The following is a 16,783-nucleotide window of genomic DNA, read 5'->3' as shown; positions in this document are numbered from 1 at the left end:
TTTGCTTCCTAACCGGAAGCTCATGAATTCGAATCATCCGCATGCCATGGCAGCGCCAACCTAAGACGTATACATTGGTAGTGATTGGCCATCCAAATGCACTGCATTTACGGGTCTTTCCGAAGGCCTATGGCGGTAGGCGTTTGCACGCTAAAGAGCCCTCACTACTAGGGGGTAATAACCATTAAGCATAGGACTTCATCCACAAGTGGTGTATATAATAAGGGTGAAAATTTCTCGGGAGACGTGAAATAACCAGCCAACTACTACCATCCACACTTTCCTTAACATCACACACACACCCTACCTACACTTTCGTTAACACCAAATACCACCACTTATACACCACGTACCACAATTCACACTTCCATAAACACCATTTACACACAGCTAATGGGACATCATATGCTAACACTTGTGTTTTAACACCGGGTGGTTTTTTTTCTACACCAATCACACCACTATCTATACAGGTCTGAGAATTGATAGTTTTACATATCAATATCAACGAAAGAGATAGATCTACCGTTATTACTTTCCATGTATCACCATCATACTACCACGCACATGTCCATTAACACCACCATACTACCACTCACATTGCCATTAACACCACCTATACACCACATACCACCACCTATACACCACATACCACCACCTTCACACCACATACCACCACCTGTACACCATTACTGGCACATCAGATGCCATCACTTACATCTTCTTTAACATTACTCACACCACTACCTATACAGATCTGAGAATTGATAATTTTACATATCAATATTAACGAAAGAGATAGATCTACCGTTATTAGTTTGCATGTATTACCATCATACTACCATGCATATTTCCATTAACACCACCATACCACCACTCACATTTCCATTAACACCACATACCACCACCTATACACCACATACCACCAATCATACACCACTTACCACCACCTATACACCACTCAAACACCACATAACACCACCTATACACCACATACCACCACCTGTACACCAATACTGGCACACCAGATGCCATCACTTACATCTTCTTTAACATTACTCACAACACTACCTATATAGTTTTGCATTTCTTAGCATAACACTATTAATGAAAGAGATTGATCTATCGTTTTTAGTTTGCATGTGTCACCACCATACAATCACTCACATTTCCATTAACACCACATACCATCACCTAAGCACCACATACCACCACCTATACACCACATACCACCACTCATACACCATCTATACACCACATACTACCACTCAAACACCACATACCACCAACTCACGGCAACTGTACATCACTACTGGCACACCACATGCCATCACTTACATCGTATTTAACATAACTCACACCACTGCCCATTTAGATCTTAAGTTATGTATTTCTTTGCATCAGAATATTAATGAAAGAGATTGATCTACCGATATTAGATAGCGTGTGTCACAACCATACTACCACCCACATTTTATTAACACCACATATCACCACTTATACACCACATACCACCACTTGTATACCACACACTACCACTTATACGCTAAATAAAACCTACTCCCCACTATTGCCACACCAGTTCCCATGACTTAGGGTTTCTTTAACACTACTCACACTATTACCTATATAGGTCCTTAATTTTGCATTTCTTTCCATAATATTAATTAAAGAGATTGATTTAGCGTTATTAGTTTGCATGTTTCACCACCATAACACCGCTCATATTTTTGTTAACACCACATACTACCACCCAAATTTTCATTAACATCATATACCACCTATTATACTTTTCATTAACATCGTATACCACCTATACGACCTCGCATTGGGTCAAATGCTGTCTGACGTGTTTCATACCGATTGTTAAGCCGTTCTTGGCACACTGATTTTGACTGCGGATAACTCCGTTTACCTGATCAGGATATGGGGCTCACGGCGGGTGTGACCGGTCAACAGGGGATGCTTACTCCTCCTAGGCACCTGATCCCACCTCTGGTGTGTCCAGGGGTCCGTGTTTGCCCAACTATCTATTTTGTATTGCTTGTAGGAGTTACGAGATTGATCACTGTTCGTTATCTTCACCTTGCATACAACCCCTCACATTCTCATGAACACGACTTCTGGCACCGCAGTTGCCACCACTCATATTTATTTTAACAAGGATCCGTGTTTACCCGACTCTCAATTGTGTAATCATTATAAGATTGTTCATTATCTTCACCTTTTCATGAACAATTATGAGACTTCCTATATTAAAAGAAAAAAAAAGATAGCTGATATAGTAAAAACCCAGATCTATAGAGAGAGCAAGTGCTCCGATAAAGGGAAGTTTAAAATGCATCTCATGCAGGGTACTCTTTTTCATTTTCAAGAGTATGCTAGACATAATCAGATGCGGAAAGGGGGGCTTCTTTAGGTGTCAGAAGTGTGTCCTAACTCTTCTTTTGGTAACAGGAATATAAATATATACACTTTATACACCACCATACACCGTATATCGTCACCCCCTTTACACTCTGCTCGCAATCATTATGTAAATTAGATTTTCTTACATAACGTAGTGATGATCGGGATCGGGGGAAAATAACGGGACAATTCCAAGGTCACAATGTGAATTATGACCTTCGCGCAAATATAAAAATGTTGAGTGATTTGACACGAAATTAAAATAATATATTATCTGACAAGAAAAAATTTCACGTATACAACTTATCACTTAATAACGCCTCTCAATATAACGACAACATGTAGACATGAATTGTAAGATGTACGTCGTGACGTACTTTTTCGTTGTGATCTCATTGGGTGCGAAGTGCACATATAGTTGTTTTTATATACTATAAAACTGTTCTGCTATATCCATACTAGAGTTTAGGTCCAAAGTACTTTTAGAGTAAAATGAATTATATTTAAATATATAGCATTGACATGTTAACAATCATGTATGCTGTATGCCCGAGAGGGCCCTAATTTGGAAATAAATCATATTCTATTCATATTCTATTCCATAGCGTAAAACTACCCAGATAGCATGACTACGTTGGGCCTACATCGGTAAAATCAATATTATGGAACATTGGGCCAATGTTACCATGCCAATCTTCTCAACCATGATGGGATTTCTATGTTGGCCCAAAGCTGGCCCAACGTAAATCAACTCTATTTGCTTTATTTTCCAAAGATGTTGGGATTCTGAAGTTGGCCCAATGTTGGTCCAACGTTTGTAATGCATCCTTAACAAAGATGTTTAATTAAGCTGAAATAGTACGTTGGTCCAGCGTTGGCCTGATGTTAGCATGAATTCTATTATATATCAAAGTGTTTCAAGTTGGGGTGATTACATTGGTCCAATGTTGGCCCAACAGTTGTACTTCGAACTAAATGCAAGCTGGGGGTATTACGTTAGGCCAACGTTGGTTCCACGTTTGTAAACTTTCTATCTTGATGTTGCCGCAATGGTTGTGTTGCAAGATATTTGATTTAAGAGAAAGGTTATTAAATAGTTAGAGGACATTCTTTGTCCATGATGACTGCATCCATTTATATTTGTTGTTAAGAGCAACACATCAGTAAGTTTTTTGTTATATTCTTTGAATTTAAACGGGTGTATGATTATTTAGTTTTAAAATCCTAAGCTCAAACTTTTAATTCAATCTTACATGTATGACGTAATTCATGGGTGTTGCATTAGAAGACTGGATAAAATTTTTCTTATCATAGTATAAGTTCCCCGAGACAGGATATGAACGTAAAACCCAACCAGTTTTATAATTACATTGAAACAAAGGTCAGGCGAGTTGCTAAATCTGGGGAGTCACAGCGATTAAAACACCAAACTGTGGAATGAGCTGTCAAATTCAATTACTCACAGGTGGTTGATAAACTCAATATGCAGAGCAAGTGAGAAGTGATAGTTTAAAATTTCGGATTATTCAACTGCTTAACAGTAATACATATGAATATATTTATAATCATCTTTAATATATTTAAAATTTACTGTATAAATTGTTCCCATTCTTATCATGTTTATGCTCAATAGCACTTGGAAGTCAAGGTAATTAAGTAACTCCCCTCCCAATGCTAGGTGCCTTTATTATTTGGTTGTTGTTCTGCTGTTTTCAATTGTTTTGTACATTTATAATATACAGTGTATACTGCTTTTACATTTATTATTTTGTACATGTATCTAACGGTCTTTTCAGTTAACTAATATAAATATACCTTTGTGATTTAAAGCTTGGAAAACTTATATGCATCGGAGGCGTTAATGTTCAAACATGTGTTCGGAGATTACTGCCCCTTTTGATGGCGACAACCTTAGTGCTCAATGGAATTGGAGTAGGAAAGGAACAAACAGAGGGCTGTCAAATCTAGAATTAAGAGACATAATAAGTAAGTTATTGAACATCTTTCTCTCAGCTTGTCTCCATCTATTGTTTATTGTATATATGATCATGGTTTTTTTTATAAAGATACTAAGGTTTATAGATCGATATGCACCTGTAGGCCTAATATACGTTATTGTCTTTAAAAGATCTAATCATATGATCCATATTTTGGATTCTGTACCAGTATTTGCTTTGATTTCATTACCAAATATTTGTATTTTCAATCAAAGGCTGTCAAGATAAAAAAAATCCGTAGTGGTGTAACTGACAATGAAATCGCCAAAGATCGAGATGAGGGAGTCGACAAAGGGAGGAAAAAGAACGAGCGGAAAAGGCAACAGAGTGACAGTGAGGAAGTGAGCCAGGATTGAAAACTTTTAAATCATTATTTTTCAGAAATGTTTACCATCATCTATTTCAAACCTATGTTGTAACTTTTGACAATTTAATTCATATAAAAATAATTTTACAGCGAATCATCTGTAATGTTTTCTTTCTAAATGTATGCATTAGTAATGAATGCAGGTCAAAATCTGCATTGTACTTTTTCAAACAATCATGGGAAAAGTCAATATATTAAAGTATAATTTACAAATGTATTTTCAACAAGTATTCATTCAATTTGGTTTGATAAATGCAAGTTACTAGTATAGCCAACAATATTGACCAACAAAAAAGAAGCTTTAGATCAATAATCGCCAATATCCGACCTACCCTTTCAAACAATGAAGGGCCAACATTGGGTCAAGCTATAACCAACCAGTCTATTCGTCGGCTGTTAATTGGCTTATAATATTATCTACGTTGGCCCAACAATAATGCCATCATTTCAACAAGGGGTCAACATTGGGCCAACCAAAACAACCAACTACCAATATTGGCTGTAAGTTGGCTTACAATTATACCTATGTAACGTGCACCCCAGCCGAGCGGTATATTTTCTGCAGGCACGTACCTGATTACACTCAGGATCTCTGGATTTTATATTCCAACAAATGATTTAAAAAGAAACTGTTACTTCACAGTTTGAATCAATGGCCAAAATCAATGAATTTATGTGCTATAGGCTAGATCTATTTACTAAATCAATATATTTACGGTGATTCTATAAATCAATTAACCCTCCGGAAGTCTATTGACATATAAAAACTTGTACCACTGGTACAGCCCAAATGACCCCGACACTTGGTCCTGACACTTTGTCGATAGCTGTACCTCTGGTCCTCTACTCGTGGGAACCAACGTTGTTCACTTGGCCCTGACCACTTGTACACCTATGTCTATCGACCTACCACCGTGTCCCTTAACCCTGCCAGTTGGCTTACCAGTGTACCTAGCCTTTGGGTTTGGTCACCTGGTCCACCGCGACCAAGAGGTCTCTTGCCCGTAGGTGTTTCCAGTTCACTTTGTCACCGGGGTACAAACTTATTCAGTTTTTATTGCCGAGTGACAAAGTTACAGTGGCTAACCTACGGACGCAACCTATATCTTGAGACTTATTCAGCCCCTTATGTGAATAGCTTATTCAGCTATTCACCAAACCCTAAAGCTCTTTATTTTATTGTGTTACTTACTTTGCTTCGATCTGTCGCCTTCGACTGCAATTGCAAGAGTGTTGTTTCCACAGCTTTCAGTCGTATTTATACTGCCCGGGCGACTTAGACTCGTCCAACCCAAGGGTAGTCAGGTCAAATAGACTCCCGTGCCCGATTTCAATTCATTAAACCAAACCCGATTCATTACACTACCCACCTTTCCAGGTTCATACGTCCCGTATGAAATGTGACCAACAAAAATAAACATTTTTTTTTTCTTTTTCTTTTATCTTCTACTTACAAGTAAAGGGTATCATGTAAATAACAAAGCGAATCATTTAAACATGATGCACAGAAACTAGACTACTTTATCTAAGTAATCGTTGATCATTTAACATTGTTCTCATAATAATCAAATTAACTTTTTCTTCTCCACCTTCTTCATTGTCTTGCCACCCTCTACCCATCTGGTGGTAATCACTGTGCTTTCAGTATAATACAGAGGATCTGTCTGGCACTGAGCGTCCTTGTATTTCTCCAGCTTACTATCACCCATGTCCGGCAAGAGGTCATCGGATATGCTCTTATCTGGCACTGTTGCTGTCACCAATTCCCTGTGGGGCGTGTGTATCGGCATTGGTCGAGTAGGCTTCCTCACCACCCTGCCAATCTCTACTATTTTACCAGCCTCTTCTCTAAGTGATCGTTTGATGGACGGTCCTGGTTCATGGTCAACATCTTCCTTCTCGTGTTCATCTGCCACTACAGGAAGTACCTCCACCAAGCTCCCAGGATCCTGACCTAACCAAGATTCTTCATCTGAATCCACATTGCCTAGGTCTTCACTGTCAATACCACCGTCCATCTGTTCTCTATCATCAACGAGATCAGGTTTCCTTTTCATGTGTCTCTTGATATTTCTCGATGTCAGGGAACTGAAGTCACAGTGGTCACAGTAAATCAATGCCTTGCTGCAACTTGTTATGTGTTTGGCCATTTCTTCATCCGTATAAAACCTCAAAGGACACAATGGACACTTTCGACCTTTCCTCACTGTAGTCTTGGTTTTTGGCATATCTACAAAAATCACACAAAATATAATTGTAGTTTTAAATTTTGATTTACAAAGTTATATTGGATACCAAAACAAAACAACAAGAGGACAGTAATTATATCGTGTAATCTGACATCCATTTCGGTGGACGTCTTGATCTTTTTGCGGCCATGTTTTCGTTTTCTCTATGCTCTAGCTCTAACCCTTCATCCTGAATGCCCCTTTCTACTTGTACCTCTGGAAGTAAATCTTCCACAATCTTATCATTATCTAGAAGGTCATTGGACACTTCTCCAGATAAGATCTGAGGATGTTTCTTCCTTAATCTATCAACATGAACCACCTGCTCTTTACCCCTTGACCCACAGTTGACACGGTAGGTCAAATCAGAGCATTTGTTTAGTATTTGAAATGGCCCATGCCAAAATGAAGTCAGCTTAGATGATCTACCAGGTTTTCGCACAGGGAAATACACAAAAACTTGATCACCTGCTTTGAATTTCTCAAAAGCAAGTTTTCTATCGTGATATATCTTTTGTCGACCCATGGCTTGTTTGACACTGTTTCTAACAATCTTATGCGCCTCTTCCATTTTCTCTTGCAAAATCCAAACCCACTCATTCCTAGGTACAACTTTTGCCTGATACGGTAATTCATACATCAAATCAAGAGGCGTTGAAACTTCTCTGCCTAACATCAGAAAGTTTGGTGTGTACCCAGTAGTTTCATGAACTGCAGAACGATAAGCTTGCATCACATAAGGAAGGTATTCGTCCCAGTCACTATGAAACTCGTTCACATAAGTACTTAGCATTGTGGCTAGTGTTTTATTGAACCTTTCTACCATACCATCACTTTGAGGATGATATGGAGTGGTTCGGGTCTTCTGGATCCGCAATAACTGACAAAGCTCCTGAAACAGCTGGCTCTCATACTGCCGTCCCTGATCCGAATGAATTTGGTTGGGTACCCCAAATCTTGCAATTACTTCCTCTACTAATATTTTTGCAACTGTTTGGGCTTCCATATTCGGCATGGCAAAACTTTCGGTCCATTTCGTAAAATAGTCGCTTACCACCAAGATGTAACGATTACCTGCATTTGTTCTGGGTAGCTCCCCTAAGATGTCAGTAGCAATGCGTTCCATGGGTACTCCTGTTTCGACAATTCCCATGGGTGCCCGTTTACTTTTGTTTGGGTTTTTCCTTTTCGAGCACTGATTACAACCCATCACGTACCCTCTAACATCTTTTCGACAACCTGGCCAAAAGTATTTACTTTTGATTTTTTCCAAAGTCTTTTTATACCCTAAGTGACCTGCACCCTTAAAATCATGACAAAAGTACAAGACATTTCGTCTCTCACTTAGTGGAACTAATGCCTGATATATAGGACCATCTCTACCAGAGTCCCACTCCCTGAAAACCATATCATCTCTGAGAACCAACCTGTCCCACTGACCAACAAGATTTCTTAGGAAAGTACTTTTCCCCGCCATATTGTCTGCTTTCGGTTTTGATCCATCTTTAAGGTGTTTAATTACAAATGCTATGTCTGTATCCTTTTCCTGGAGTTTCTTTAAAGATGACAGATCAGGTAATTGTTCATTTGTCAGCATATTCACGTCTCTCTGTTCTTGGTCCTCCCAGTTTGAAGAAAAACCGCACTGTCTACAGGGTATTCGGCTGAGAGCGTCTGCATTTTTATGTTGAATACCGGGACGGTGTTCTATCTGCATATCATATGTGTTGAGAATCTCTATCCATCTGGCCAACTGTCCCTCGGGATGTTTAAATCGTAATAGCCATTTCAAAGAACTGTGGTCAGTTCTTACACGAAATTTTCGTCCCTCCAAAAAATGTCTAAATATTTTCACAAAGTGAACGACTGCAAGCAACTCTTTTCTGGTCACACAATAATTCCGTTCGCATTTTGACATAGTTCTGCTGGCATACGCTATTACTTTTTCATGGCCATCTTGTACTTGGGATAGAATAGCACCTATAGCATCCTGGCTGGCATCGGTGTCTAATATAAATTCTTTAGCAAAATCAGGATGACCTAACACGGGTGCTGATGTTAACTTTTCTTTCAATTTTTGAAACGCATCGTGACATTCAGTATTCCATACAAAGTTTCGGCCCTTCTCTGTAAGTCGATGTAGACACTTGGCAGTCTTGGCGAAATTTTCTATAAATTTACGATAATAACCGCAAAGTCCCAGGAAGGAGCGTACCTCGTGGGCATTATTCGGTACTGGCCAATCTCTAATGCTTTTCACCTTTTCTGGGTCTGTACTAATACCCTCTTCCGAGATTACATGTCCCAAAAATGTTACAGTCCTTTGAAACAAGTGGCACTTCTTGGCCTTCAGGCGCAATCCAGCATGCTGAAATCTATCAAAAACTTTCGTAAGATTATGCAACATGTCTTCGAACGATTTTCCCATGATAATGATATCGTCGAGGTACACAAGACAAATATCCCAATTTAAACCTGCTAGAACTGATTCCATCAACCTCTCAAACGTTGCTGGTGCACAGCAGAGTCCAAATGGCATCACTTTAAATTGAAACAATCCTCGTCGGGTAGTAAACGCTGTTTTATGTTTATCCTCTGGATCCAGTTCCACCTGCCAATATCCCGAAAACATATCCAGGGTTGAAAACCAGCTATACCCGGACAGTTGATCCAAAGATTCATCAATTTTTGGCAGGGGATAAGCATCTTTTACTGTACATGCATTAAGACGCCTGTAGTCCACACAAAAGCGATACGTGTTGTCTTTCTTCTTAACCAAAATAATTGGCGAAGCCCACGCACTTACAGATGGTTCTATAATGTTGTGTTCTAACATCTCTGTGATATTTCGATCAATCTCCTCAGACAAATGTGCAGGCGCTCTACGAACTGACTGTTTTACGGGTCTTGAATTCCCAGTGTCAATTTTATGCTTCACAAGAGTTGTTTTCCCCAACTCTTTGTTACTCTTGGCAAACACATATTGATATTTTTGAATAAACTTTCTGACTAACTCTGTCTGATCTTTGTTTAGATTCTTTGCCGACTCTTCTTCTAAATCCTGCAAATCTTGCCTCTCTTTCCAGTCTACACTAGTACTTTGGTTCATAGGGCAATCCACCACATTGGTTTCTTGATACTGTCCAATTTCAGTATTTTTGTAAACAACCTTTGGCTCGGGGGTGATATTTAGGAGTCTCACTGGAACTATGCTGGACTGGTATGGATGTACAAGTGTTCGGGCCGTCAATGGGCGACTTTGATCTCTAGTTGTAATACCCGGTTCTACAATTCCTTCCTTTGGAACGTCCCTTCCTTCTTGCGTGCACAACTTCCCTGGCACCACCCGTTCACTTCGGGGTGGAATGCTAAAAGTTTCCTGTGCCACTATCCTGAAACACCCAAGTGTTCCTTCAAAAAGTATAGGAATTTCTACATCGTCAAAAGTCAAAGTTTGGTGTTTAGCACTTATCATCATCTCATGACTTCGAATGATATCTAAGCCCAGAATTCCATCTGGCTGGATGTCGGAAATCAGAGCCGTAAGTTCAATTCGTTTTGTACCCAATTCTATCTGAAGGTCTAATTTCCCTTGAAGTTCCATTTGAGTTCCATCTGCAGTGAACACTTTCATCTTAGTCTCTTTAATTTCATAGCAGCTGTGATCTTTAATTTTGTCGTAAAGTTGTTTGGACAGCATGGATACTGTTGCCCCTGTGTCTATCAAGAACTTTGTCTGAATGTCATTTATCGCAACATTCACAAACATCCCTGATTCCCCTGTGCAGGATCCTAATCTACCTGTCATTTGGTTACTTTTAGCTTTTTGAAAATTTGATGAATTCTCTCTTTTTGTTGACCCATGAGTTTCCCCGATGCTCTTGGTATTTTCTGGGCAGTTTTTCTGATAATGACCCTTCTTATGACAAGCATAGCACTCGATTTCCTCTAATTTTCTTCGTCTTTTGAATGGTGTTTCGTTGACCTTCTCTCGGAATTCGGACTTAGGAATAGAACTTTTGCTTAAGAATTCAATTTCCTTACTCAATGTCCCAATATTCTTTTCCATTTTTTCCATCCAATTCCTAAGGTCCTTGTCTATAGTGCTGTGGCCCTGGCCCTCTTGTTCAATGACTTGGCGTTGATGACCCATGGTACTGTGTTTATTTTCTGCCTTCAAATATGCTTCAAGTTCTACTGCATGCCTAGTGGCATCATTTAGATTCTGAGGACGCGCCTGTTTTATCCTTATTCGCATATCTGAATCTGGCAATGCATCAAGAAACTGTTCCATGGCCAGTGTTTCTTTTACCTCCGTTGGAGCCCTAGGATAAGCTAAATTCGTCAATCTTCTAACAGATTGTCCAAGCTCAGGTATCGTTTCTGTCGCCCGTTTTCTACGATCTCGTAATTGCACTCTATACAATTCAGTTTGATTCGGCGGGGCAAAACGTTCCTCAAGTGCCTGTACTAAATACCGATAATCATTACTGTCACCAGGCAAATCACCGAGAACACTCTGTGCTTGACCCCGTAGTGAAGCTGCAAGGAATAGCCCATTTTCATCTTCTGTCCACTCGTTCAATTTAGATACGGTCCTAAAATGCGTATAATAGTCAATCCAGGGACCAGATCCGTCATAGGTAGCAGGTTTCACTTCACGTCTGCTCTTATATCCCCTTGACTCACTATGTCCTCTTTCATTATCAATAATACGCCTTGGACGTCTTTCGATTATATATTGCCCATTGGCTGAACTTGGTCCGATATTACTCAATCCAAGCATGTCACCAAATTGCGGTCCGGTTCGTCTGTGTCTCTCCGGGTCTAATCTAAATTGAACACTACTTTGTGGCTCATTAACTCTTAAATAATTTGCCACCGGGGAATCAGAAGTCCACGTACTTGGTCTCTGTCCTGTAACTATCCCTGAGTCAGGCAAACTTTGTACTTGGGGACGCGGAGTCGAATGAATCATACTTTCTGTTTGTCTAATACTACTTTCTAATTTCTTTATTTCGTCCTGAAGGACAGTGATTTCTCGATCTACGTCCCTATTAGCCATAATTCAAAACAAACACAAAAAGTTTTCTTTCTTTAATAATAACTTTTCTCTAAATACCAGAGATCCCACCGCTGCCACCAAAATTATGTAACGTGCACCCCAGCCGAGCGGTATATTTTCTGCAGGCACGTACCTGATTACACTCAGGATCTCTGGATTTTATATTCCAACAAATGATTTAAAAAGAAACTGTTACTTCACAGTTTGAATCAATGGCCAAAATCAATGAATTTATGTGCTATAGGCTAGATCTATTTACTAAATCAATATATTTACGGTGATTCTATAAATCAATTAACCCTCCGGAAGTCTATTGACATATAAAAACTTGTACCACTGGTACAGCCCAAATGACCCCGACACTTGGTCCTGACACTTTGTCGATAGCTGTACCTCTGGTCCTCTACTCGTGGGAACCAACGTTGTTCACTTGGCCCTGACCACTTGTACACCTATGTCTATCGACCTACCACCGTGTCCCTTAACCCTGCCAGTTGGCTTACCAGTGTACCTAGCCTTTGGGTTTGGTCACCTGGTCCACCGCGACCAAGAGGTCTCTTGCCCGTAGGTGTTTCCAGTTCACTTTGTCACCGGGGTACAAACTTATTCAGTTTTTATTGCCGAGTGACAAAGTTACAGTGGCTAACCTACGGACGCAACCTATATCTTGAGACTTATTCAGCCCCTTATGTGAATAGCTTATTCAGCTATTCACCAAACCCTAAAGCTCTTTATTTTATTGTGTTACTTACTTTGCTTCGATCTGTCGCCTTCGACTGCAATTGCAAGAGTGTTGTTTCCACAGCTTTCAGTCGTATTTATACTGCCCGGGCGACTTAGACTCGTCCAACCCAAGGGTAGTCAGGTCAAATAGACTCCCGTGCCCGATTTCAATTCATTAAACCAAACCCGATTCATTACACCTACATTGGCCCAACGGTATGCCAACATGTTGGACCAACGTTGGGCCGATGAGCAAAATGACCGTGGTCCAACAGGACTACCAACAGTGGCCCAACGTTGTCAAAAAAAAATTGGGACAACGTCGGCCCGACGTTGTCTTGCTATCTGGGTATATGGGATCCGGGTTAGAATAAGTCCTCACTTCCCCTTGCTTGTCGTCAGAGGCGACTAAATGGGGCGATCTGTCGGATGAGATCGCAAAAACCGAGGCCCCGTGTCACGGCAGGTGTGGCACGATAAAGATCCCTCCCTGCTCAAAGGCCGTAAGCGCCGAGCTTAGGCCTAAAATTTGTAGTCCTTCACGGGCAGTAATTACGTCTCCTGCAGAAAGATCTGACTCAAACCACACAATATAGTGAACATATGCATCAACTCTTTGCATGTTTTATAAAATTACCAAATAGCTGAATTCCTTCTTTACAAAATATCTGCATTTCCGAGAAATGAAAACGAAACCTAACCCGATCTATTTTCTTAGTGATGAGGCAATACTTTTGCACACACTACTGCTGGGTTTTTTTCTTTCTCGCAGCTGTTCTGCACGCGCGACCGTTGTTTTTTTCCAATCACGGTAAAACACCATGTGTTCATCACGTGGTCAGTAAATTGTTATTGAAATTGTTGATTTGATAAATGTGTAAACTATTTACAATCTTAACCGAATTCGTTTTATAAAACTACCAAATAGCCAAGTTCATTGTTTACGAAATACCCGCGTTTCCGAGAAATGAAAACGAAACCTGACACCTATCTATTTTCTGTCAGCTGTTAGACGAGGTCAGTAAATTATGTGCTTGTAAATTGTTCATTGAATAAATGTGTAAACTTTCAATCATTGTTCTTTAATTCTTTATTTGAAAATTTAACATAAAGGAATACACCTGGAATATCAACACGTTCACACGCTATCGCCCCAGACTTTCCCCACTTACCCAGCTTCACCTCCCCACCTGCCCAGCTTGACCGCACCAGGTGGCCTGCTGGCCACCTGCTAGACCCACGTTGACCCCTACACTCATGTCAATACCGCTCAAAACTGCACTCCGCTGAACCAGCCATCGGCCCGCATTCCAAACTGCACTCAGTTGAACCAGCCACCGAGCGGCCTTATACTACTGAGACTATTTTTGCTGGTTGCTCACCAAACATTTGCTTGTGTGTATGGTGAGTTTTTTCTTCAATTCAATGTTTACTAAATAAGTGAAATCACAATGTGTCAGAGAGCATGTCATCCTGTCCTTGATTACTAAACATTGATAATTATAATTATAGATACAATGATAGGGTTACCCAACCATGAAACTTCGACTTGGGGTGTACAAAGTGATTTGCTACACGTTAGAATATTTTGTTCGAGGTGTGAAGCATGTACTAATAACCGAAATAAAATCCTTTACTATGCCCGCATTAAAGGGTACCCCCAGTCCAATATTTTCTTTTCACTAATTAATAGAATTGATGTACCTAAAATCACATGAAAAATCTGCACCTCTTTATCTGCAATGATTTAGCAGATAAAAGCAATTAAATTTGACATTTTCTGCCTTCTCACGGAAACACACGAGCGTTACAGCAGCAAAAGCTCTCTTATCAGCTGTGGAATATGCTACGTCACAAATGTGTCCACGAGAGTCTTGTACTTTAAAATTAGCATCATGGCTTCACAAACAGAAGAAATTGAAATATTAGAAGAAAATGATATTTGGTATGATTTGGATGTTGAGGAAGATTTAACTAATGAAGAAGACCTTAGTGAAGATTCTTCTGACCATGCAGAAACAGATTGTGCTACTATTGGGCCAGAAAACACTGACCTTGGTATACTACCATACCAATATGAGCCGTACGCAATTTCTGATGAAGATGTACCGGACAATGCAGAAATTGATGATGCAGACAGAACAAATAACACAGATTGGTGAAGAATAGTATTACTTTTTTAATTTAATTGTATTAAAGTTGCAGTTATTTCATTAAAGTAATCAATAATTTGACAGATAAAATCATATTCGGGGGATTCTGGTGGTAGGTCATCCTCACATCTAAGGAATTCTTTTTTCATAGGTCCTTCATTCTCTTTTATGTTGCACTGTATACCAACACTTCTTCTAGCTGGGTACATGTTTATTTGAGTTCCTGAATAAAAAAAATAGTAAAATATATTTTATTCTCTTGTAAACTTTGATTGAAACTCTTAAAATTCAGTTTGTTTTTAAATGTACCTATGGTTGGTGTTTTTGGTTTGGTTTGGATAGATTTACTTCTTCTATTCCATGACCTGTGTGTTTGACAGGAGGATTCGTTCAGATTTGATATTTCCTCTGAACCTCCCTAAAAAGTTCAAATGAAATCAGTTAACAAAATTGTAGAATGGGGTATACATGCTAAATCCAGACATGAATTAATCTTGGAAAGTATGCTATATAAGTTCCATTTTCAAGCTGCCTTACTGTGTTTTCAATGCCAGGCATATTGTGCAAGATAAATCCAATTTGGTTGCTTTAGATGGAATGTCATTGATTTATTCTGAAATTCTGTTTGCTCTGCAATGATCTACAATAATACATTATCTTCAATTTTTTCTTCTTCTGAAAACTGCTAGTATAGAATTAATATATTCCTGAATTTCTAATAAATTTTGTTTATTCAAGGTATAAAATGGAAAATCTACTTACTCGAAAATTTCTCGTTTTACAAATGCCCCCTTAACCGTTTTCTCTCTTTTTTTCTGTCCATCCTTGGATTTATCCTCCTCTTCAACAGAGCTCAAATCACGTTTTGTCCCCTTTTCTGAAACACTAGGGTGGTGTATAGTTGGGACTGACCCAGGATTTAAGACTTTGTGCTTAACAGGGATACCCTGTGATTTTTTGAATTGGTACTCAAATGGATAACAAGAGTCGTCAAAATGTAATTCACACAAGCTGGAATATCTAGTGGGCCCCTCAGGCCATTTTCTCTTGAGTCTAACAAAGGCAGTCCACTTTGGTACAAGATGTGGTTCCTTTTTAAATGGAAAATAGTGCAGGGACACTCCATCTAAATGTGTACTTGAACACCCACCCGCCACACACCTTTTACCCCTCTTTGTTTCACTGTTGGTATCAGAGGACATGTTTATTTACATGCAACACAGAGAAGCTGTCCCTGCATCTGTTCACATTCTTTACGTCACACAGCTGATAGCCGCGGAAACTGCCGAGCTCAGGTTACTTGCACTGGGGATTTGACATTTAATTATTTTCAGCTAAACCACATATCCTACAAGCATGATTTTTCTGGGACCAGGTTTTCAATGATCAGATAAATATTTTAACCAAACAAAAATTTTTGATTAAAGGTCCCCTTTAACGTATCTGTCAAACTTATTATTCTTAGTAATGCGTTGACCCTGAGGTCCACGTAGAAAATATATATGCGAAGTTAAATATAACGCTATGAGGAAAAGTCAGCTTGTGCATGTAAAAGTGTACGTTTTCACCGGAGCAAAACGGAACATTGTTCGTCCTTTTCCGTCAGGTCAAGAAAAACTTTACAGAAAAGCCAGAACGATGTCCTGATTGCAGCAGTGCTGACCTTTATTTATAAAAGGGTAGCACGTAACTATATACCCGTGGGGAAAAAAGTAAGCTTGCTTGTTTATCGGAATCAAAAATTGTTTCAAAAGCAAGAACAATTTCAAAAAAGTCCTATAACAGTTTTCAATGTTCTTGATAAAAATACGTTTAATGTTACGTTTTTAAATTTTGTCATC

At 39.3% G+C, this 16,783-nt stretch overlaps 2 protein-coding genes across 2 annotated transcripts; both read right to left on the bottom strand.

The window, feature by feature from the left end:
* Positions 1-6,338: 6,338 nt before the first annotated feature.
* On the bottom strand, positions 6,339-7,001 carry LOC125660284 (uncharacterized). The gene has a single exon (XM_048892106.2). It carries the CDS (start codon positions 6,999-7,001, stop codon positions 6,339-6,341), a length of 663 nt encoding a protein of 220 aa, XP_048748063.2.
* Positions 7,002-14,481: 7,480 nt separating this feature from the next.
* Positions 14,482-16,387, bottom strand: LOC130047185 (uncharacterized). The gene is made up of 4 exons (XM_056141783.1): positions 15,705-16,387; positions 15,480-15,582; positions 15,252-15,360; positions 14,482-15,165 (listed from the first exon to the last, which is right to left on the bottom strand). The coding sequence occupies exons 2-4, from the start codon at positions 15,498-15,500 to the stop codon at positions 14,969-14,971; spliced, it is 327 nt and encodes a 108-aa protein (XP_055997758.1). The 5' UTR covers positions 15,501-15,582; positions 15,705-16,387; the 3' UTR covers positions 14,482-14,968.
* Positions 16,388-16,783: the final 396 nt, after the last annotated feature.

The sequence above is a fragment of the Ostrea edulis genome, chromosome 6, assembly GCF_947568905.1.
Source record: "Ostrea edulis chromosome 6, xbOstEdul1.1, whole genome shotgun sequence".
NCBI lineage: Eukaryota > Metazoa > Mollusca > Bivalvia > Ostreida > Ostreidae > Ostrea > Ostrea edulis.
The sequence above is the reverse complement of the archived record's forward strand: the minus strand, read 5'-3'. Positions and strand labels throughout refer to the sequence as shown.

Bases quoted from the DNA above. Each gene is read 5' to 3' on its own strand.
- LOC130047185 (XM_056141783.1), bottom strand. From the start codon at position 15,500: ATGCCTGGCATTGAAAACACA. The intron at 15,361-15,479 runs GTAAGGCAGCTT...TGAACTTTTTAG, and splicing joins TGCCTGGCATTGAAAACACA to GGAGGTTCAGAGGAAATATC. The intron at 15,166-15,251 runs GTACATTTAAAA...TTTTTTATTCAG, and splicing joins ACCAAAAACACCAACCATAG to GAACTCAAATAAACATGTAC.
- LOC125660284 (XM_048892106.2), bottom strand. From the start codon at position 7,001: ATGCCAAAAACCAAGACTACAGTGAGGAAAGGTCGAAAGTGTCCATTG.